At 39.1% G+C, this 24,788-nt stretch overlaps 1 protein-coding gene and 1 non-coding gene across 2 annotated transcripts in view; both read right to left on the bottom strand.

The window, feature by feature from the left end:
* ARHGEF28 (Rho guanine nucleotide exchange factor 28) overlaps positions 1-24,788 on the bottom strand; it is a 325,739-nt gene that overhangs the window by 256,342 nt on the left and 44,609 nt on the right. Inside the window, exon 3 of the mRNA XM_024122262.3 lies at positions 12,657-12,700. Coding sequence (XP_023978030.1) covers positions 12,657-12,700 — 44 coding nt within the window. The remainder of the gene's footprint in view (positions 1-12,656; positions 12,701-24,788) is intronic.
* TRNAR-UCU (transfer RNA arginine (anticodon UCU)) lies at positions 4,640-4,712 on the bottom strand. The gene has a single exon. It is a non-coding gene; the product is annotated as a tRNA-Arg (tRNA).

Here is a 24,788-nt window from a genome sequence, read left to right as displayed (position 1 = left end):
CGGAGCCTGTGCTCCGCAACGGGAGAGGCCACAACAGTGAGAGGCCTGCGTACCTCAAAAATAAATAAATAAATAAATAAATTAATTAATTAATTATATTTAATTCAGAAATTCAAAAAAATAAAAGATGAGAAAAGAAAAATAAGAAAAGCAACAGCTTCCAAAACGGTAGCTTAACCCATAAAGTGAAACCAAGCCTTAGAATATTGCCAAAAAGATACCTAATGTACAGCTTTCTAGTGTTGTAACCTACATACAACACTGTATCCCATCCCTACCTGAGGCTATTCCTGGTTATGGAACTGGAGCAGCTTGGGCAAAGTTCTGCAAATAAGAGAATGAAGAAAGCCCACCAAGATAGAGAGGGGTCTTGTCTCATTAGAACAGAGAGAGGATATGGCTACAAAGCAAGAGACAAATGCAAGATGATAACTCATATCTGAGGGGGAGAGTAAAGTGTTCAAAGTTGCGAAACAGGCATCTCTGAAGAGGCTAAAGGCAGCAATCCAAAGATCAATTAGAATCACAGCAGAGGAGAGAAAAGAGACAGTCGTGACCATCAACACGTCTTGATGAGGATCAAGTGCAGAAGACAGTAACAGAGGAATAAGGAAAACTCCGATTTAAAGCCACGGTGCCTGGGAGAATGGGGGTATGGTAACAGAAATCAGGAAGTTAGAAAGGGGGTTGGTTTAGAGGAGAACTTGAAAAAGTTTTTTTAAATATAACAGTCTGGATTTGAAGCCAAGGCTGGATAATTGAGTGGAAAGAGCAAACGGGCCAGCTGGAAACAGAAGATGCAGAAGGTGCAGAGGTCAGGAGGAGGGCCCTCGTGTGGGAGTCTTCGTGGAGGAGCCGTGGTTGAAAAAGCAAGGAGAGATAAGCTGCCTAGAAGAGAGGAGAAAGGAGTGGGCCCGGGGAACGCCCACATAAGCAGATGAGAAGAAAGTTCAATAGACAAAGAAAGAGTGCAACTTGAAAGAGGACCAGCGGAGTTTGAGGACACTGACAATACATTTTTAAAGTATAAATCAGATCAGGCGACTTCCCCACCGAGACTCCCACACCGACTTCTCATTTCATCACCTTGGCCACAAAGCTCTCCGTGAAATGACCTCACCCACCTCTCTGACCTGTCTCCTCTCCTTCACTCAGGATACGCCAGCCACATTGGCCTTTTGCTGTCCCTCAGATACATGAGGTTCATTCCTACTTCGGGGCCTTTGTGCTTTCTGATCCTTCTACTAGAAGGCTCTCAGGGGATCCTGGTTCCTAAACTATCAAATCTCTCACACACACACCATTCTCTACCATATCATACTGCTGTATTGTCCTAACGCACACTACTAGCTGAAATTCTTACGTCTTTATTTGTTTACCTACTCATTGTCTGTCTCTCCAACTCTGAAGTGGACTCTGGCAGAGTGAGGTCCTAGGACCTTTTCTGTTTCCCTCTCCACTACATCCTTAGTGACTCGAAGAGTGCACTGCACTACATGGGGACTGAAGAAAAAACCTTAGATTAAGCAAGAGCCAAATTACTGCCCTTCGTGAGTGAGTCTAGTTTCAGAAAAACAAACAAACAAACAAGGTTAAAGCCAAACTACATCAAGTTATGGAGAGGAAAAAAGGCAGGAGTTTGAGACAACAGTATTCAAACCAAACAGCACACGCCCTCAGGGGTGAGGGGAAGGAATTGTTGATAATGTAGAATCTCTATATATCACACCTTCTAGAAGAACTGCCTTTCCAGAATGTGAAAATAAAACATTTTTACTGCTTCACACCTCATTTCTTCTACTGAGGGTTCTCCCACAGAAAAATCTGACCCATACTCGTCATGCCTAAAATTCTTGCTTAAGATGGTAATACATCTTTTACATCAAATAGAACAAAAATGTTAATTCCTGCGAGTTCTATGTTAAAAAATACAAGACTGCACATTACCCAAAATTGTGAGGGCTGCCACTGAAATATGGGAAGAGAGACAATCAGACTTTAAGAATACTTGGTACTTAGGTACCCACAGCCCCCAGCCCACACCAGCAAAGACATTCCTTCAAATATGCTGAGTGCTGGGGCTAATTCTTCCTGCAGTTTCCTGCAGTTGTACATTTTACCTTCAGGCCTTTTCACAGAAGTCTGTCATCTCATGGTGACAACAGAAGAGGGCATCATAAAGTGCCATTGTGCTGAGAGGAAAGAGCATTGTTTCTTTAAGAATCTGGACAGGGAGGAAGCTAAGGGAGGATTTATGTAATGTCTCTAAGTCAAAGGTTTTGCTAGAGTCTAAGAAGTGGTTTTTCCCCTCCCTGCCTGCCAGAACCATCAAGCAATCTCTTGTAGCAGCTAAGGAGCTCAAGATATCACAAGAACTGACATCTTGTGGCTGCTGGCCAGGCAGAGTAGCTACCACGGTCCTCCTGCTCTGTGGCTAGAACAACATGCTGCTTTGGAATTGGTTTGCCCCCTCCTTAAGGAAAACAGGAGAAAAGGCAAAAAGGTAAAAGCAGGACCAGGCAGAGAAAGATCAGCCAGGAAAAGGTCAAGCTAAGTTGGTAGAAAGTAAGAACCACCAAGGAGAGCTGACTTCAGCCAGCCCAGCTCAAACAATGATGGAGGACGCCACCCAACAGGTAGAAATTAGTTGAGATGCTCATGCTGCCATGTTTAAGTCAAAACACAGGTAACGTTAGTATAATTTCCTAAAAACAAATTTGCACAAAGTAAACGTGTGATCCAGAAGTTCATCTCAGGCAAAAGCCCCTCCTGATTCCATTCTCAAAGCCAGAATTAGCTGTACTGACATGTGCTAAAAGATACCCTCGCCTGTGTCCTGACACCCGAACTAGTGAAATTTATATTAAGTTGAGCTTGAGAGCTTGATGGCACAAATGACCATCAGTTACCAGGCCCAGCTTTTTGTAAGCAAATGAGCTTTAGAGGGTCAGGGTTGCCTAGACTTAGTTACAAGCAGCATCCTCCAGCAGGACAAAAAAGTGTAAGAAAAGGGAGATATTTTAATTGAAAGTCCAAGAAGTAGCACCATTCTTCACGTTGTAAATCTCAAAGGAAGACTGCAGGGTGGCAAAGGACAAAATGGCTACCTGGCCAATGGGGAAATGAAGTGGCAGAAGCAATGCAATGGAGAAGGTCATTTTGATTAGCCGGTAAAGGTGGGAAAATCCCAGGCTTATCGTGGATCTGCCTCTAACAAACTTTCTGAGCAGATAAATGTTATGGCTTCCAAAACATCATTTACAAATCCTGAGTGTCAAACCAGCTGAGTTAACTAGTCAAATAAGTGACTCTCCTGCTCGGAACTTGAATTTCCTCATCTGCAAAGTGCAGGTGGCCAGGCGAAGGTCTCTAAGGTGCCTTCACATACTAAGATTCCAAGTTGATGGTCAAGACAGGCTGATCACAGGCGGCCCATGAGGGGACACAGAGCCACAAGCAGAGAAGGGGCAGCATCTGGAGGACAGGATTTCCTTCAACAGGAACCAGAAGCCAGAAGGAATCTGCAGGAAGGAGGTGTCCGCCAGGTGAGTGCAGAACAAAGCAACCAAGTCACTTGCAGCCTCAATAGGAAACTGCCTCCCTGGGTCCTGTCCTAGGGTCCCCCCTCCAGAAGGCCGGGGCCTAGGAGAGTGTACCAAGCCCCAGAAATAGAAGTGGTTGAATGGAGGAGGTTTAGCTCAACTACGTGAAGTGATCAGCAAACATCAGATTACCCCTTCAATTACGTACAGTAAGCCCAACAGCAACCAATATGCTTGGGACCAAACTCAGCAGGATACTGTGACTCAGAACAAAAGAATAACAAACACAAAATGCTAAGGGAAAAGGGAAGCCATTTAGATCCAGCTGGCAACAAGCTACTGAAGCTAAAACCCCATCGTCCAAACAGTTATACAATCTGCAGCCTCAGGAGAAAGAAATGATTACTCCTCTCAGTCAACTGCTACGATTAACACATCTAAAGGGTGGAAGAGAGCAAAAGCCCACACGCAAAGTTCCATAGACACACCCTTTGCAGATGTTGTAGAAGTCTCCATGGATTAGATGCTCATATTAGCCAGAATCCAAGAAACAGCAGAAATGAAACACCATGGCAAAAAAAAAAAAAAAAAAAAAGATTAAAACAAGGGAATTTTTTGAACTTTTATAAAATTTAACACAAAATTTAACATGCTACCTTTCCACAGTAAAAGTGAGTTTATAACTCTCAATTCATAATTATCACAGTTGTTAGGGCTAAAGAACTAGATATTAAATATATCTTAAAGTCGCTGAATAAAATGTGAACTCTTATACCTCATTTGCAAAGAAATCATTAAAATTTGAAGTATGTACATCCTGCATCCAGCAATTCCACTCCTGGGAATCTATCCCATAAAGATGAAAGTATTGATAAATAAGGACATATGGACAAGGATGTCTAGTGAACACCCATCCACAGAGAAGTGTCTTGATCCACACCCATTTATTAAATAGAATGAATTAGAGCTACACCTGACAACTTGCAGGAATTTCCATAAAGTAATGCTGAGTTGGAAAAGATACAGAAGTTTATATAATATGATCCATATTTCTTTTTTTTTTTTTTGGCTGCACCACGCAGCTTGAAGGATCTTAGTTCCCCAACCAGGGATTGAACCCATGGCTCCTGCATTAGAAGTGCAGAGTCCTAACCACTGGACCACCAGGGAATTCCCTCCAGATTTTTTAAGTGGTTTTATTAAAGCTTGTATCTATATATATGTATGTGTAGGGTTGTATGAGCACAGAAAAATGTAGAAATATATACACTAAGTCAATGATTCTCAAACATTAGCACACATCAGAATCACCTGAAGGTTTTGTTAAAACACAGATATCTGGGCCCCATGCCCAGAGTGTCTGATTCAGTAGGTCTAGGGTGAGGTCTGAGAATTTCTATTTCCAACAAGTTTCCCAAGGATGCTAATGCTGCTGAGAGTGACTGCAATAGGTTTCAGCAAGAGTTACCTGTGGGACAGGAGTAGAGATATAAGATGGGGGGAAAGAATAATGGGGATCTATGCAAGATAACATAAACAGCTTTTCTCTATGATTCCTTTTATGGATCGTGGGGGGGTGTGGATGTGTGTATAGATATGCAAAAACAAATTCCTGAAAGGACTGTCATCAAAACACTAACGAAAATTCTCCCAAAGGTGGAATTTAAAGTGATCTTTCTCCTTGGTAATTTCTTCTTGGTAAGTTCTTATTTTTTTTTTTTTTTATAATGAGCAAGTGTGATTTAAATAATCATTTAAAATAAAGCTATTGGGGCTTCCCTGGTGGCGCAGTGGTTGCGCGTCCGCCTGCCGATGCAAGGGAACCGGGTTCGCGCCCCGGTCTGGGAGGATCCCACATGCCGCGGAGCGGCTGGGCCCGTGAGCCGTGGCCGCTGAGCCTGCGCGTCCGGAGCCAGTGCTCCGCAACGGGAGAGGCCACAACAGAGGGAGGCCCGCGTACCGCAAAAAAATAAAAATAAAAATAAAATAAAGCTATTTTACTGAGGAGAAAAGAATCTTTGGAAACAACAATTTCACAAGGAAAAGCTCTTCTGTTTTGTTCACAGCACTGAACTGATATTTTTGGAAAGATGAATGCTAAGTACACATTATATAAAAATAAAAATATAATTAATGTGGAAAAGGAAGTTCTTGAATGAAGTACATAAGTACATGTGTTTTATAACCTTCCTTAATCCACAAAAACTTAGAGAAAACTCAATTTAAAAAGTAATCAAAAATAAGCTCCAGTGGAATATAATCTGGAAAAGAAACAAAAACAAAAAAACACTGAATCACTTTGCTGCACACCTGAAACTAACACAATACTGTAAATCAACTAGACTTCAATTTTTAAAAAAATTCAGCAAAAACATACAATTTGGCTTACAATCGCTTTCTCTTTCAAAATTCAATCAGATACTCAGTAAGCAAAATCTCTTTTCAAGCTGTATATGCATCATTTCCTCTCTTTATATACAGACTAGAAAATAAAATAAGACTAAAAACAACCTAAAATAAAAAAATAACTTCATGACTTCAAATATAGGACTTAAGTTCCCAAGTGGCGTCCATTAAAGAGTGTTAAGCTAGAATACAAGTATCTTAGATCAGTTATAATAATTCTAATTTACATTTTTCCAGGCTTTCACATTTCTCATTAGCTTCTTCACTACAACTCTTTGCTAGCTTAAAACATCTCCTCCTAAAACCATGTTACCATTCTATCTAAAAATTAAGCCTAGACTTCAAACCAGACGGCATGCCTCTGCTACCTTTTCTACTGGGAACAAACAGCCTGGCCTTCCAGAGCTGCTTCCTTTAGTGCCCCTTAAAGTATAGATGCAGGAAGCTGCTCAGAGGCTGAAAATTGTATTTGTAATGCTTATATCCCTAAGGTTTGCAAATCGATATTATAAACTCTTTGCTACCAGTCTTGCCAACTCCTGCTTCTTCTCTAATCTTATTATAGTACAGTGTTTCTCTTTTCCTGCAATAGCAACTCAGTGGACCTCCATGGCTCATTTTAAAAATTAGCATAAGTCTGTGGCTGAGTTCGGGAATATTCCTGCATTCCCAATACTAAGATTGTCTCCTTCCTAAAGATAAGCAAACAGAAATGTTTGCCCACCGCCCCCCCAAAAAAAGGAGAAAAAAGTTTGCCCCAAAACAGTCAAAAAAATTTAAAGCACACAGAATCAGAGACTGCTTCCCTCCCTCTAAAACAGATTCCTGGGAGATAGAGGAAAAAAAAATTAAGTTCTTGCTTTGTGCTCACAGTAAAATTATGTGGGCATAAGAAGAAACAGGCCAAGATTTGAAAATACTACACAGAAACTAAAAACAAAGTAATGGTCTAAAACTGTTCTGGCAAGTAGGAAATAAACTTAACAGTACAGAAAACTTATGTAGAAAAGAAAACATGCTACCAGAATTCAGACTAAAAAAAAAAAAAAAATGGCTACAACAGTCTAACCCTAGAATATCAGCTATTCTAGAAGGGGCAAACAATACTGAAAGACAAAAGGATAAAACTTTAAAAAAGAAGTTGGAAGTTTTCATGGATCCAAACAAAAGGTATGAGGGGGAGAAACAAATACTTACATGGAGAGTTTTTTTTTTAACATCTTTATTGGAGTATAATTGCTTTACAATGGTGTGTTAGTTTCTGTTTTGTAACAAAGTGAATCAGCTATACATATACATATATCCCCATATCTCTTCCTTCTTGCGTCTCCCTCCCACCCTCCCTATCCCACTCCTCTAGGTGGACACAAAGCACGGAGCTGATATCCCTGTGCTATGCGGCTGCTTCCCACTAGCTATCTATTTTACATTTGGTAGTGTATATATGTCCATGCCACTCTCTCACTTATTTGTTTTTCCCTTTCTGACGTACTTCACTCTGTATGACAGTCTCTAGGTCCATCCACCTCACTACAAATAACTCAATTTCGTTTCTTTTTATGGCTGAGTAATATTCCATTGTATACATGTGCCACATCTTCTTTATCCGTTCATCTGTCGATGGACAGACACATCCATAGATTTTTCTAAAGGTATAAAGAATCTATCATCTGTAGGAAGGATTCTCTATAGTGACCCAAAAGTAAAAAGAGAAAAACATTTTAACTAAAAAATGTTATAAGAGATTAATCAAAACAGGTTATAATCAAAGGAACAAAAATATCACTTACAGGATCCACTTGAATGAAGTATCCTTTTGTGAAGGTTAGGTAAACGTTGGGGAATAATTACTATCAATTTTTTTCTCCATGATTATTGCCCCACTATGTGATTTAATTCTTCTTGAGATAAACCTTGTAATTTATATTTTTAAAGCCTGTCTTGGGACTTTCCTGGTGGCACAGTGGTTAAGAATCCGCCTGCCAGTGCAGGAGGCATGGGTTCCAGCCCTGGTCCAGGAAGATCCCACATGCCATGGAGCAACTAAGCCCATGCGCCACAACTACTGAGCCTGCGCTCTAGAGCCCGTGAGCCACAACTACTGAAGCCCACATGCCTAGAGCCTGTGCTCCACAACAAGAGAGGCCACCGCAGTGAGAAGCCCTCACACCACAACAAAGAGTAGCCCCCGCTCACCTCAACTAGAGAAAGCCAGTGTGCAGCACCAAAGACTCAATGCAGCCAAAAATAAATAAATAAATTTTTTTAAAAAAACCTGCCTCAAAAGATTTTGCCTGTGTATAAGCATACAATTATGCTTAGTATTATTTTATAATTAAGATATCATCTCAATATGTTATGGAATCTTCATAATTTCTAATTTTGTTTGGGTTCTCTCTTAATCACACTTACCAGAGTTATCTTGTTTTTCCAAAAGAACTAGTCATGACAGGTAGATAGAATTGCTAAAAGTATATGAAAGCATCAAAATTAAGAGATCCAATGTATCAGTCAAATGAGAAAACACATCATGTAAATAAAGCCCAAGAGAACCTTCAATAAAATTCTACACAGATATAGATAAAACTCTGGAAGAAAATACACCAAAAATGTCAACAGTGATCATTATGAATAACAGGATTAAAGATGGTTTTGATTTTTGCATATATTTTTAGATAAGTATATATGAAATACAATAAATATGATAAAATGTTAAGAGTTTATAAACCAGATTGCAGTTAACTAGGAGAAACTAGAAGTGAATATTTATGAAACCTCTGAAGACAGAAGGTCACAGAGGGGGTCTGCCACAAGATACAGAAACAAGTCAGAGTCTAGTTTGTGTCTGCTTTGTTTATGTGTTACTTATTTGATGAAATTTAAGACTTGTTTTCATTATAATACTTCCCCACTGACCTCTTCCTACATGAGATCAAATGGTCACATTGGCTTAGGTCAATTCAAAAAATATTGACATAAAACATCAAGTGAAAAAAGCAGTTTACACGCATATATGTATATATGTGTCAATTATGTTAAATATATAATGTATTTCATCTGAGATACCAGTTATGATATGCATTTTATATTCCACTAAGAGACAAAACTGCAAAGTGTGACATAATGTGAGATTTTATACTTATTAAAAGAGCTCATCTATATTTATAGAGACTTTACCACATTTGTCATGTTGCTCTTTCCATGTCTTTCTATACACACAGTAACTTTGCCTTTTTAATGCCAAATCACAGTGAAATCATTTTGAAAGCAATTAATTCATATAGTTCCAGCAAGGCACATAAGTAATCTGAAATGACAACAACATGAACCATTGTGACCAAGGTCACACATGCATAGGTAATGACAGCTCCATCATGATATCTGCTAGGATACACAGTGAAGTAAGAGCATCTCAATTTCAGAGATGTAAAATGAGAAAACTGTACCTTAAAATGGATGAAATTATGAGTGACTTATTTTCTTAACACTTTCTGTATTTTTCATTTTATTCTAATTAGTATATGTTATTTGAAAATTAGAGAAAAAAATTTTGCTCTCCTTTGGTCTATTTAAGTCTCTTCCCTCAGTAAGCAATGTGTATTGACTCTTCCCTAGTCTGGTCATAATCTGGTAGGTCTGAGTTAAAATAGCTGTACCAGGATGTTGATCAACTACAAGGTTTTGAAAGCTGGAGGCATAACCCTCCCAGACTTCAGACAATACTACGAAGTTACAGTAATCAAAACAGTGTGATACTGGCAAAATAAAAGACATATGGAGCAATGGAACAGAATAGAGAGCCCAGAAATAAACCCACACACCTATGCTCAATTAATCTTCAACAAAGGAGGCAAGAATATACAGTAGGAAAAAGAGAGTCTCTTCAGCTAGTGGTGTTGGGAAAGCTGGACAGCTGCATGTAAATCAATGAAGTTAGAACACTCCCTCACACCCTACACAAAAATAAATTCAAAATGGCTTAAAGACTTAAATATAAGACATGACACCATAAAACTCCTAGAAGAGAACATAGCCAAACATTCTCGGACTTAAATCGTAGCAGTGTTTCCTTAGGTTAGCCTCCCAAGGGTAAGACATGACACCGTAAAACTCCTAGAAGACAATATAAGCAAAACATTCTCTGACATAAATCATACCAGTGTTTTCTTAGGTCAGTCTCAAGCCAACAGAAATAAAACCAAAAATAAACAAATGAGATCTAATCAAACTTATAAGCTTTTGCACAGCAAAGAAAACCATAAATAAAATGAAAAGACAACCTATGGACTGGGAGAAAATATTTGCAAATGATGTGACTGACAAGGCCTTTATTTCCAAAATATCCCAACAGCTCATACAACTCAATAACAAAAAAACACACAACCCAATCAAAACAATGGGCAGAAGACATAAATAGACATTTCTCCAAAGATGACATACAGATGGCCAGCAGGCACATGAAAAGATGCTCAACATCACTAATGATTAGAGACATGCAAATCAAAACTACAATGAGATTATCACCTCACACTGGTCAGAATGGCCATCAAAAAGTCTATAAACAACAAACGCTGAAGAGGGTGTGGAGAAAAGGGAACCCTCCTACACTGTTGGTAAGGATGTAAACTGGTGCAGCCACTAGGGAAAACAGTATGGAGGTTCCTTAAAAAAATAAAAATAGAGTTGCCATATGATCCAGGAATCCCACTCCTGGCGTATATCTGGAGAAAACTATAATTTGAAAAGATACATGCACCCCAATGTTCATAGCAGCACTATTTACAATAGCCAAGACATGGAAGCAACCTAAATGTCCACTGACAGATGAATGGATAAAGACGATGTCGTATACACACACACACACACACACACACACACACACACACACACAAAATGGAATACTACTCAGCCATAAAAAAAGAATGAAATAATACCATTTGAAGAAACATGAATGGACCTAGAGATTATCATACCAAGTGAAGTAAGTCAGAAATAGAAAGACAAATACCACATGATATCACATATATGGAATCTAAAATATGACACAAATGAACTTATTTACGAAATAGAAACCGACTCACAGACAGAAAACAAACTTATGGTTATGAAAGGGGAAAGGGGTCGGGGAGGGATAAATTAGGAGTTTGGGATTAGCAGAGACAAACTACTATATATAAAATAGATAAACAACAAGGTCCTACTGTATAGCTCAGGGAACTATATTCAATATCCTGTAATAAACCATAGTGGAAAAGACTATGAAAAAGAAAAAAATATATGTATAGATATGTATAACTGAATCACTTTGCTGTACACCAGAAACCAACCCAACATTATAAATCAACTATAATTCAATTAAAAAAAAAAGAAAAACTACCAAGTTTTGTATCCTCATTAGACTTGTAGATCTGTTTGGTTTGACATAGGAGAGCAGAGTGGAATGAATAAAAAAAAAAAAGACTTGGGAATACTCTAAATTTAGCCTTAGACCAGTCTTTTTTTTTTAATCGTTAATTATGGCTGCGCCATGTCTAACTATCTATAATACATTTTATAACCTGCAAATCACAATCGAGAGAGAATACTCCAGACCCCTGAGTAACCCAGAAGGCAACTTTTTCATTATTCTGAAATCCATTTATTTTATCATTTTGTCTTTCTCCAGAGAACAGAGTGGGGTATGTGTAAGGGGGAGGGAGGTGACAGCAAGGGAAGAGGTGGAAGGGAGAGAGGGAGGGCCACCTGGGTAGTGAAGTATGTTAAGGGGAAATGAATGAATATATTTTAATTGATTTAAGATTCTGACTAAATTTGTTCCAAGTTCTTGATATTCTGTTCTATTCGGGATATATCTGAATTGAGGTCATATACTTATTCTAGATCTAGTACTCTTGGTGTATTTCTCTTTTTTTTTTTTTAAATTTTTTATTTTATTTTATTTTTTTGGTGTATTTCTTGAGTTGATGATTCAAAGGCCACTTGAAACCCCAATTCCCATACACACATCCATGCCCACCTGCCACCAAACATAGGTTCCAAGGAAAGAGGTTCTGCCTAAAATAAGGAAGGAAGAGAAAATCATCTGCCATTTTCTATGTGGGGAGACAATCGGCTCACTTCCGTTACACCCAGTAACTGTTCTCAAGATTGGAATCCTCTCTCAGCCCAGAAGGCACATCTGACTAGGAATCTCACCAGGCAGCTCTGTCACCCAATCCCCCACCTACTCTATGTATGTCCCAGCACTTTTCCCTTTGAATTCCTACTTCAGGATTTTACCTGATGCAATTGTCACTGAACCTTCTCCCCAAAAGAGATACACACAGAAAACATTCTTGGCTATTATCAGGATATCATAAAATAATGTGTTCAAAAATCATTCACATAGATGAACTCAGTATTTCTGAGTCCAAAAGTTATACAGTTAAGCATTGGTGGTTAACGTGGTGAGCAGAGCTGCCTTCCAGAAGTTATACAGTTAAAAGTTACTCAGGAAAATATAATTAAAACCCAGACTTTGGAAACAGGAGCCAACCAGTTTTAAAAGGCTCCATGCAAAGGCTTGAACTAGACAGTTATGTTGTGTGTTGTTTTTTTAAAAGCCCCAACTCAATAGCCAACAGAACATTTCTTCCCACTTCAGTCACAAGGGGTTTCAAGTTCAAGAAAGGGCCACTTAGACCTGCAGCCCAATGCTTAGGCACTTACATAAAGAGGTACTTCGCTGCAGTTCAGCTCCATGGCTTCCGCATCTGCAATGAAAATAATAGAAGTGAGAGTTATTGTAGGAGCCCTGTGTGACCAACCAGCAGAGCTGCCCCCTGCCCTTTAGTTAACATCGTAGAAGGAGGAGTAACCCACTAGATAGGACAACTGCAGAGACAAAATTAAGAACAAAGGAATAAGATGCTCTCCATATAAAATATCCTCCTCCCTTTCTTCTTTCACATGAAGATCCACACATAAGGAAAACCTATCACCCCAAACGTTATCCCACAGACTGCTCCCAAATAGAAATTATATTTCAGGAAGCCAAGAAAGGCCAACATAAGCATGTTGCAAGTTTTGCCTTAGTTAATCACTTAGATATAGGCTACTCTGAGGTCAAAATTCACTCTTGGCTGGACGAGGCAGGAGCCTGCGGAGACAAGATAGTTCTAACACCTCTTGGTGAGGGCCAGAGAGTCCAGTCTGGAGGGATGCAGCCCGCTGTCACGCTAACCAACCTCTCCACCAGGTGCCCACATCCCATCTGTACCCGGAAACCAGCTAGCAACTTAGGCAAAAGGAGCATCCTTTAAGAAAGGTTCATTGAACACCTTCAATGGGCTCAGCATTAAACAAAGATGACCAGTAAATGGTCCAGCCCTCAAAGAGCTCACAGCTGAATGACAGAGACCTAAAGATTGGAAGAAAGTGAAGAGTGGGCTGCATGAGAACTCTGAGTAGGGCAGACAAGGAGACTCACGGCCCCCATCACCTTTCCCCTCTCCACCCACCCACCTGCATCCTCTGGGACAGGGTTCTGCTCACCAGGCCAAGCCTGGCTCTGGTCCCCAGGCCACAGCCAGCTGCAGTACTTTGGGGATGTCTCCTAAGAAGGCAGACACATAGCAACCTGAATTGTGACTCTGAGTACAGTAACCCCCAGAGGTCACACTTGACCTGGAGGAAAAATATAAAGAATTCTATTTTAATTTACTTTTTAAAAAATCATTTCGCTCAAGTTTTACTGATAGTTCATATACATGCGGACACTGGCACCCTCCTAGGTCACAAGTCACATTCCATGAGTCATCCTGAGAAGACCGAAGGTCACACGAGGCCAAGGGGTTGACAGCAGAGCCCTCCTCGGCCCACATTTTCAACACTTTGTGCCCTGTGGCAGTTCATGTAGACCCACGTAAATGGGCTTATGGGTTATCATCATCAATTTGTAATGAAACTAAGCTCACAAACTGGATGAATGGCTTAAGGAGTCCAAGAAAGAAAGTTCAAATTAAAGATAATACTAACCACAAGAATGACAAAACTGAGACTCCCAATCCCAGTATGAATTGTTCATCAGCTACACTATGAAATAAAAATTATGACCAATCCAAGAGCACTGAGTAGAGCCCCTCAAGATTCAAAATTATCAAGAAGGCATTTAAAATATTCATGTGTATCCACCAGCACATGTACCATGACCCTCACACTAAATGTACACTGTGTCTCAAGACAGTAGCCATTTTTTTCAACTATGTTCACAGTCATGCCATTCACAATTCCAATCCTTTACAAAATTTCAGTAAACTTGATAATAAAATTAGAAGATCCTTTAAAGATTTCTACCTAATAGCAAAAGAAATGAATGTGCTCTATAGCAAATGCAGTGCTAAGAAAAAAGGCTGAAATCCACAAAGTAAAAAAAAACCAAAACCTAAAATGCTTTCCTTTATGAGCAAAACTTTCAAAACTTAGTATTTTAAGAAGCATATTAGGACATATTAAGCTGTGTGGGAGGCTTGCCATACACTTAGAAGAAAGTACAGATGGTATTAGATTTTTGTCTGATAAAATACACTAAAAAACAACACCACTTTTGGTGAGAATATGAAGACATTTTGAAGAGTGAATTGCTTCTTTAATAAGTAATGATCTACAGGAAAACTGTTCGAGTACAACCACTGATAGGGTAGCTTCTCAGATAAGTTTAAAAAGCACATACACAAAATTCATCCACTGTGTCATTCATGAGTGAGATACTGCAAAGAAGAACTTGAAGCCAAAGGCACACAGTTCAACAGGATGTCAGTGTGGTTAACTTTATAGAAATAAGACCTTCAAACATGGTCAAATCTTTACAATTGCTGTAACAAGATGGGAAATGACCATAAAAATCTTTACCACATTAAGGTATGTTGGTTATATCGCAGCACAGTACTTTAAAAAGTTGCCAAACATGTACTACCTAACTTTCTAACAAAAATAGAAGTGTTCCATATTTGCTGGGTTTTCTGAGATGAAAACTGGCTGTTTACAGCAGATCTTTTAAAAATAGTTTTCAAATAAATATCCTATCCCTTCAAGAAAGGGGTGATATTTTAATAAGTGAAAAAGAAAATGCATCTGAAAAGAAACTCAGGTTATGGACAGTATATACCACCGTAAAAACATTTTGAAAAAGTATTTGCACCTTTCCATTTTGTAATTTTGTTGCAAAAATTATTTAAAGTTTGCCACCTACAAAAGCCCTCATACATGCATGCTTTAAATTTTTGGAAAAAGCTTTCTATTTTTTTTAATCTTTCCAAATGTTTCATGGGTTTTATATTCTTTAAATGCAACAGCTTCTGATTAATTTGCAGGAGGAATGATTGACCTCATGGAAGATGGGAATTTATTAGCCACATTTAAACTCTTGTACAATTGTTGGATGGGGTTAAAATATAAATCCCCTTATGTACAAGTACAGCCAACACTCACTTCTTCAATTAGAATCTATTTATCATAATATGGTATCTTTTTCAGCTATGACACTTCAAAATCAATTTCAAAGTAAACAGCACTTGGAACCAGACATTCAAGCTGAACTGAACACAGCATTAAAATTATTAAGCAAAGGTTTTCAAAAGAATGACACATTTTCATCATATTACTCTCACTGGCATGTATTACATGTCAATGTTTTTAGTGAGTGCAAAAAGGGCTATTAATAAAAAAAAATCTTACTATAATGTTTAATCCTTATAGCTTTATAGATTTCAGATATGTGTTAGAATATACACTGTTACAGTAATATGTTTTATTAATAAATACATTAAGTAAGGGATACATGTTAACATATTATACTTAAGGGTATATACACGTCAACATTTTGAAGCTCTGCTCTATAAAGTAAGCCTTTTCCCCTACTTGTTAGGCTACTTTTCCCAATTGTTTTCCTCCAGGTTCAGCAGACAAAGGCACGACCAGTGGAGTGTGGGGTGCTCACCAGCGCCTCTGGAGTTCTGTATTTATACAGTGAAAAGGCCCACGTGAGCCGAACTGGAGTGCAGAATCCAACCTCACACAACTTTGTGAAGGATCCAGGTTCTCCACCAACGCCATCAAATGCCTGTCTCAAATTTGAATTATAATCATCTCAGGCAAAAGGCAAAACATCAAGGGCTAAACAATACGTTGTTTATATTTCACCTGATATTTATAACAACTCATTTTATTATTCCTGCCTACTCTACCTTTTACCACTTTTCAGTAAAGAAATTTAAGAGCCATTCTGAGCAGCAGTTATTTTGTTTTTCAGAGAAACTACTTTTCACTCCTTGAAAAAATACACTAAAAACTAAAGTTCCGGGGCTTCCCTGGTGGCGCTAGTGGTTGAGGGTCCGCCTGCTGATGCAGGGGACGCGGGTTCGTACCCCAGTCCGGGAAGATCCCACACGCCGCGGAGCGGATAGGCCCGTGAGCCATGGCCGCTGAGCCTGCGCATCCGGAGCCTGTGCTCCGCAACGGGAGAGGCCACAACAGTGAGAGGCCCGCGTACGGCAAAAAAAAAACAAAAAAAAAAAAACTAAAGTCCCCACAGTTCTCAACCTCTGTTCCAACACTTCTAAAACCCCCTCAGGATTTCCTACTTAAGTTGTAGAGAACATAATTTGCTGCCAATATATTATATCCTCAAATAAAACCCGCGTACGGCAAAAAAAAAAAAACAAAAACTAAAGTCCCCACAGTTCTCAACCTCTGTTCCAACACTTCTAAAACCCCCTCAGGATTTCCTACTTAAGTTGTAGAGAACATAATTTGCTGCCAATATATTATATCCTCAAATAAAACTTCAAACCAAAATAGATATTAAAAACTATAGTCTCACTTTTCTGTAATTAATTCCTCTTTTATAGCAAAGAGCAGTAAGTTCTGTGCTCACTTGCTGAGCTGCATGGCTAAATATGGCTATGCCTCCTTTTACATCAAGTTTAATGATAAAAAATCTGTGTTTGCTAATAAGCAAGTCACAATTGCCTAAGTTCTTCACATGCTGTAGCTTTTCACTATATAAGTGAAGTATCATGCACTCCACTCCACTTCCTAAAGCTTGAGTTCTCCACCTGCAATTTCAAAAATTGAGACTCAAGTACTTTTTTATTGTACTGTATTTTTTAAAATGTTTATTGGGAAAGTAAAGAGCTAATACATTTCTAGTCTTGTTGGCAGACACCATGGAATAATTTGGGGTCTTAGTACAGAGTTTTTAAGTTTGCTCCCAACAGGGGAAAAAAATCTTATGAAAAGATCATCAAGACATAAAAGATTCAATATTTTAGATATTTATGAAGCATACATAATATTCCAATATCTCTGGTTGCTAGTTAACACTAAAGAAAAATATTAGACTATTTTCAACAGGTGAAAAGAATATTTTAAATTTAAAACATAACATTTAACTAATACAGAAAAAAATCAGTTCTTTGAAGTTCTGGGTTTCTCATGTTTTTGCATCTAAATGAAATATTCTAAGACTGATTCAATATAAAACCCATGACTAATTTTGTCTTTCAACATGCTAAAAGTCATTGGTGTGTATGCCTCTCATACAACTTATTAACAGATAATGCTCAAATATTTGTCCATATTATAAATAACTACATTTTGAAGGCTAATGGTGTGTCAGGCACTGCGTTAATTATTTCACAAACATCATCTCAGAGAATCCTCATGGTAGCGTTGAGAAAAATGTGGAAGTCCTAGTTATCTAAATCTTCATTTACAAGTCACTCCAGTTACAAGGTTAACTGAGGAGCAAGTTACCTAAACAACAATACTTAAATGAACTGACCACTTATAGAATTACAAGCAAAAACCTCCCTTGTTCATTCTTTACCCCACCCAATGCTAGCATCTACTCTCTAGCCATTTCATCTTGAACATCAAAAAAAATTTTTTTGTAGTTGTTTGTTCAGGGCTTGGTATGGTTACCAGATATTATAGCTAAATACAAATCAACTCAAAATAAAACTGGAAATCTTTTTTAAGCATGAAATAAGGTTAAATAAAATTGAGAAAAGAATTTGAGTACTGGAGAACTTCAAGTCATATACAAAACTATCAATGAGAATGTGACAGAGATCCATTAACACGTAAGAATTAATCATAATGAGATAAAGGCTTAAAGATAGTAACTTCAACGTTAAAGGAATAGCAGCACCTTCTCCCCACCATAGGAGAAAATGGGAGACGTTCTTGGGTATTTCTAATAAAAATGACTCCCATAATAATGCTCTGAAAATCAAACGTGATGACATGGATGTCCTACTGTGCTATCAGTCGTGTCAGAAAAAAAGTCACAACCTCCTCTAATTAACCTCTCACACACACATGATTCACCTTATGTTCATTCTAAGAGTTAGCAGAGTTAAAAACTCAGCATGCATTAGGTCACACTGAACAAGGCTGTGCTGGTATTCGAGCAGCCACTCCAGAGCCTGTAATTCTAGCCGCGATGCTCTGCTGCCTTTCAGCCAAAGGAATAAACTTTAAATTTTAAAAATATTTTCATAATTTTAATTTCATTTTCAAAAACTAGAACCCCAGGCAAATTTTTTCTCCACCCTGTTACCTCTGAATTGTGGTCCCCATTTCAAGAAGCTTCACTTTAAAGGGCTTTCCTGATACCTGCTCTCTTCAGATAGCAGGACCTCCAGCACCCCTGTTTCCACTTCACAAGAGCAAAGAAAAGCTCAGCAAAGTTGTGCCACTTGGTTGAGGATGAGGCCAAGAGGCTAGACATGGCCGAGGCATGTGGATCCAACCTGTCTGAGCCCAGAGCCCAGGCTCTCCTTGGCCTCAGCACAGTCCTTCTGTAACATTACTATGGTCTGAAAGAGCAATTTGCTTGGCTAAAAGGCTGCAAAAGCCTCACAGCTAGGAGTACGGACTCAAGAACAGGCTGCGTTTGAACACCAGTTATACCCTGTTCTAACTGTGTGACTTTGGGTCTGTTATTTACCTCCCTGGGCCAGTTTCTAATGTGTCAAGTAGAACTAGTAACAGTACCTACCCCCTAAGATTGTTGGGAAGATTAAGAGATTTGATAGAGAAAAAAGAGAAAACACTTAACGGCCTATCATAAGCACTCAATAAATGCTAGCTGTAACTATTTTTATTATCACTGTACGTTAAGCATACGCAAAGGATTTTTTAAAACATTTGAATCTTTATTTAATTATTCAGAACCTCTATATATGAGACTGATCAAAATGATTCAGGAGTAATTGGGGTGAAGATGGTCTAAAAGAGGCCTACCCAGCTCAGCCTCATCCTGGCAGCCCCAAGGAATCCCCAGGCATCGGGAATTCTGAAGAGCACTGTACCACATCAATATAATACTGTCAAGCTCCAAAGAATTGTATTTGACTTTATAGAACCAAATATTCCCCCTACAGTTTGAAAATTCAAAGGGCAGAGAGCAATTACTATTGGGGTAATTCAATTGCTACCTCAGTTTGAAACCTTCTGCACTTAGAGGGAAATGTTGATTCATAGCTCCTTTGTGAACCTAGGAGTGTAGAATTTTAATTGTATTTCACAATTCTTATACTAACAGGAGGAGGAAAGAACAGTTAAATGGGAGGTAAGGCCAAGTCTAAGTAAAAACCTTCAATGGCAGCACAATGGATGGGCAAGAAGAAAGCATTTTAGAATTAAACCTACTGTTTAATACACAACGGTGTCTACAGACCTGCTTCAGACTGGAGTTATCTACCTGAGTTATGCAGGTCTAAGCAGCTTTAAGTGAAAGAGTAGAATTATTTGGTGAACTCGGTGTGGGGAGATGTCTGAAGATTAGAAAGCAAGCAACACAATGACCATTCAATGGGATCTCATTAATTCAAACTACTGGGGGTGGGGAGGAAGAAGGGGAGCCAGTCAGTCTGAAATAGTACAGCCTAAATTAGAGGACATTTGCAAAGTACAAAGAGGAGCGGGAGCTAGCTGCTAACAAAACGTTCCGCCAAACCAGTCACACTTGCTGGTATTTCACAGGATGTATTTGCACACAAAGTGATTAAGCCCTTAAAAGCTTTTTATAAGTCAATTGAACATACCCGTACCATCTCACTTATGCTATTAATCCGTTTAGTGTATCCTTCACAGTCAATGCAAAGCTCAATCACTCAAGTATCTTGGGCAAGTTACAGCCTATCAGGGCATCAATGTCCTCATCAGCAACAGATCTCTAAAGTTCCTCCATCATGTCAAAGTCAACTCACTGTCACTGTGTGCACAACACTATGCAGGCTGTCATGGGAGGGATATTAAAATATATAAAATATAAAATATATAAAATAGTGCCCCTATCACTGATGATAAAAATAGCGGCATCACCAAATCTTGGAAAGGATGTGGAGAAACTGAATCACTTACACACTGCTGGTGAAAGTGCAAAATAATATAGTCACTCTGGAAAACAGTTGGGCAGTCTCTTAAAAACTAAATACACGCTGCCACCAGCAATTCCACCAATGGGTATTTTCCCCCCCAAGAAATAAAAGTTTATGTTCACACAAAAACCTGGACACGATTGTTCATAGCCTTACTTATAACAGCCAAAAACTAGAATCAGCCCAGATGTCTCTTCAATAGGCGAATGGTTAAACTCCGTTGTCTTTGCGCACACTTACATATGTACATACATAACTCAGCAAGATATACTACTCAGCAATTAAAAGGAGCAAACTATTTATTCAACATGGATCAATCTTCAGGAAATTATGCTGAGTGATGAGAGCCAGTCCCAAAAGGTTACAGACTATAATCCCACTTATATAATAATATTTTTTAAATGAGAAAAATTAATGGACAACAGATTAGTGGTTGTCGGGGTGAGAAACAGTATTGGGAGAGGTGAGGAGGGAAGGCAGTCGTGACTATAAAAGGGCGACATGAGGGATCCTAGTGGTTTCAGAACTGTTCAGTATCTTGACTGTAGTGGTGAACGCATGAACCTACACACGTGACAAAAATGGTACAGAAATTTAAGATCACACGTACTAGTGAATATAAGTAAAACTGGAAAACCTGAATAAGATGGGTACATTGTATCACTGTCAACATTAATTGAGCTTATTATAACAGTTTTACAAAATGTTACCATTGGGTACAGGATATAAAGTTTCTCTATACTGTTTCTTACAACTGAATGTGACTGTACAATTATCTCAATAAAATTGTCAATTTGAAAAGTCATGCTAAAATTTATGTATGCTAATCAATTTTCTCTCTGGTGGTGGCCATCCCCCCACCCCCGGCCCGCATTTTCCAATAATATTGCCATTGCTTAAAATATTTTTAGAATTTCTTTCTCAGCTTATGACATGTTTTGATTATTTTGTGTGGCAGCAAGGCTTTATCCTTAGGAATAAATTTGAAAACTTAAAATGTCAAAAGAAATTCAGAACTATGTTAGAGAAGAAACATGAGTGAACAAAGTAGGAAATACTATTTATGGGCAAAAACAAAGTAACTGCTAAGTCAAGAAACTGGTTCTCTTTCGTGGAGTCCATGGGCTGAATTTAAGGTTGTGAGATCCAAGATTAAAAAATCACATACTTCTGGTTGAAAATCCCTTCTAGAGGCAATGCGAGGCCAAAGAAGTGTTTGAAGTGAGGCGATAACCTACCTAAGGTTGCCTTGTCATGAGGCTGACCCAAAGACTGCTGAATAGGCTGGAGAGAGAAGAAAGTAGAGGCAGAGAGAGTAGCTGGGGGAAGAGGTACATGGAAAATTCTCCTGATACTAAGAGTCATTTCTACAGAGAAGTTAACAAATCTAACCAGAGGTGGCAGCCACCACCTCCCCCATGGCTTTCATCTGTATTTCAGGCAGCAAACTGTGGCTATGAGCCACCGTCCTCTACCTCCCCATTCCCAACTAGGCTTTATACAGTCTTTGTAGGAACAAAAAGGTACTCTCTGCCCACCACCCATAAAAATTAAGACATTCTTAAACCAGAAGAGCTAGACTAGTGCACCCAATTCTAGACTATAAAACTAGTGGACAAATGTGTAAAACCTGGAGAAATTCTAGAATGATGCTTTAATGTTTAGAAATATGACCTTAACAGTTAAAACAAATGAGGTTTAACCTTAGAAATATAGCTAGTCTCTAAACGTTTCATTTAGTTTAGCACATTTACTCAGAACTTCCTATAAGCTTAGTACTCAGTTAAAAAAAAAAGTATAAATGTCTCCCTTCAAGTGTCTATCAATCCGTTTGAAAAGGGCATACCGATATGAAATAGGCAAATAAGCTAGAGGACAGACAACCAAATACCAAGGATAACATAAACATTCACTTACTCTACAAATATTTATTGAGTATCTATTATATCCTAGGCACTGAGGATACAAGGATGAACTCTGTCCCAGAGGAAATGCCAGCGCAGTGAGAAAAAGGAAAACAATGGTAATATAAAATATGTGTGTGAGATTCTGTGAACACAGGGAAGCAGAAATACTCAAATCAGTCAGCAGGTGAGGTATCGGGCATGGTTCCCCAAGGAAATGAGGCTTAAGCTAAGACTTAAAGAATACATACTACTGCTTTTAACTAGGGGCATTCCTACCCAGAAAGGCATTTGGCAATGAGGGCAGAGCATGTCTGGTTTCTTACCTGACTGGGTTGCTGGGGTAGGAGAAGAGCAGAAGAGGGGACGGAGCTGCTACTGGCATTCAGCAACAGGAACCATGGATGCTGAGTGTCCTATAATACTGGATCAGTCCTGCACAAAGAACTGTCCCACCCCAAATGCCAAGAGCGAGCCTTGCTGAAAATCACTGAGACAGACAATAGATGTTCACCAGGTAGACCATGAAATGGGAGGACATTTCAAGCAGAAGAAGCAGGTACAACTACATGGCAGCATAAAAGAAGAGGTTGTTCAGTAGCACCTCCAGGGCTACTGAAAGTGTAGGTAGGGTAGTGGTGGGAGAGAAGGATGAAAACTTTTTCTGAGCCCCAATGTTACATCATCCTAAGTAACATGAACTTCAAGCCAGTGGGTGGCTTTAAGCAAGAGAGGGGTGTGATCCAAATTGTCTTTTAAAGAGATCACTGTGACACAGGTGGTAGATGGATTGGAAAGAGAGAGAGAGAGAGAGAGAGAGAGCGAGACCAAAGTCAGGGAAACCAGGTAAGAGACCATTGCTATTGTTCAGGTGAAAGACATTGAGAGCCTGATTCAAAGCAATGTTATAGGGTAGGCAAATTTAAGAGATTAAAGAACAAAATGGAAAGGCCTTGATGCTTAACTAGATGTAGGGGTAGGGCATAAGGATCAGGAGGAAACTAGGGTGATTCCTTGGTTCCCGGTCTGGGAAATGAGATAGACAACGCCATTGACCAAGACGGGGAAAGTGAAAGGAAAAGCAGATGAATGACTCGGAGGAAAAAGAATGAGTACTGGCCACCATAATGAGTTTGAGATGTGAGGACTGGTGTCCAAGACAGGTCAAAAGCAGGGATCTGGAGTTCAAGAAAGAGGAGAGAAAGAGTTTGATAATATAGAACAGTAGTTAAAGGCATTGGGAGTAAATGGGATGGATCAAGGGTGTGGATACACACAAATTCAAAAAGGGCTTAGAACAGAACCTTGGAGAACTCCAAGAGAAAGGTAGAGGAAGAGGAGCTCACAAAAGGCATTGAGAAAAATAGAGAAATAATCAGGGCTGACATTTACTGAGCACTATTTATTGTGCTAGACAATGTTCATCTAATCCTCACAACCCTACAGAGTACCTCCTGTTACTGTCCCCATTTTACAGATGGGAAAAGTGAGGCATAGAGAGGTTAAGCAGGTTGCCCAAAGGCACACAACTACTAAGTAGCAGAACCAGGATTCAAACCCAAGCAGTCTGGTTCCAGATCCCACACTCCCAACTATCTAACTATTGCTATGTTAGAAATTTAGAATGTGACAAAATCCAAGAGAAATGAACAAGGCAGCAAACCCTGTGGGTAAATGACGCAAAGCAAGATAAGAACTGAGAAGGATCCACTGAAGCCATGATTTGAGAGGTTGCTGGCCTGCTTGGCCACAGCCATGTTGGAAGGAGCAGCCTAATGAGGGCAGTGGAGCAGTAACCAAGAGGTAAGGAGTGGAGAAAATCATGTTAAACAGTAAATGCTTTAAGAGTTTAGGAAAATGAGAGAACTTTGTGGCTGAAGTTGTCAGAAAAGACTCTTCTGGGAAGGGGGTTCTTGACCTGTGTCTCGGAAAGGAGGAACAGAGTGGGAACTGGTATTCAAATGTTTTCACTGGTGAAAGCCAAGTCAAAAACTATATTGTTACTGTGACTGAGATCCAGATCTACCCCTGAGCTCCAGCGATCTGAACAAATGTGACCTACATATGCTAAGAATAATAACTACAAATTTCTATCACATATACAATAAAGACGTGAAATTCCGCATTTGGGATTCAAGATTAAAACAGAAAAGAACTTTCCTACAGGATAAATATTAAAACAGGGCAATGAGTTAGAAATAAATATTCAGCTAACAAATTAAACACCAAATACATTGTCCTGAATATTACTAAGGGCACAGAGACGTATAAGATCCTGCCCTCAAGACATTTATAGAGAGACAAGTCCAACCACATGCACAGTTCGGCAACAATTCAAGAGCTTAAAAAATAATTTGATAATAATACATAATTGCTTAGAGCTCACAAGGGACTGCAGTGAGGTCAAGGAGAATGAGGACTCAGAAGGGGCCAAGGTCTTTGGAAATTAGAAAGTTACTGGGTATCAGGGCTTCCCTGGTGGCGCAGTGGTTGCGCGTCCGCCTGCCGAT

This window comes from Physeter macrocephalus, chromosome 8, assembly GCF_002837175.3.
Source record: "Physeter macrocephalus isolate SW-GA chromosome 8, ASM283717v5, whole genome shotgun sequence".
In the NCBI taxonomy this organism is placed as follows: Eukaryota; Metazoa; Chordata; class Mammalia; order Artiodactyla; family Physeteridae; genus Physeter; species Physeter macrocephalus.
Note: the sequence above shows the minus strand (reverse complement) of the source record. Positions and strands in the feature narration are given on the sequence as shown.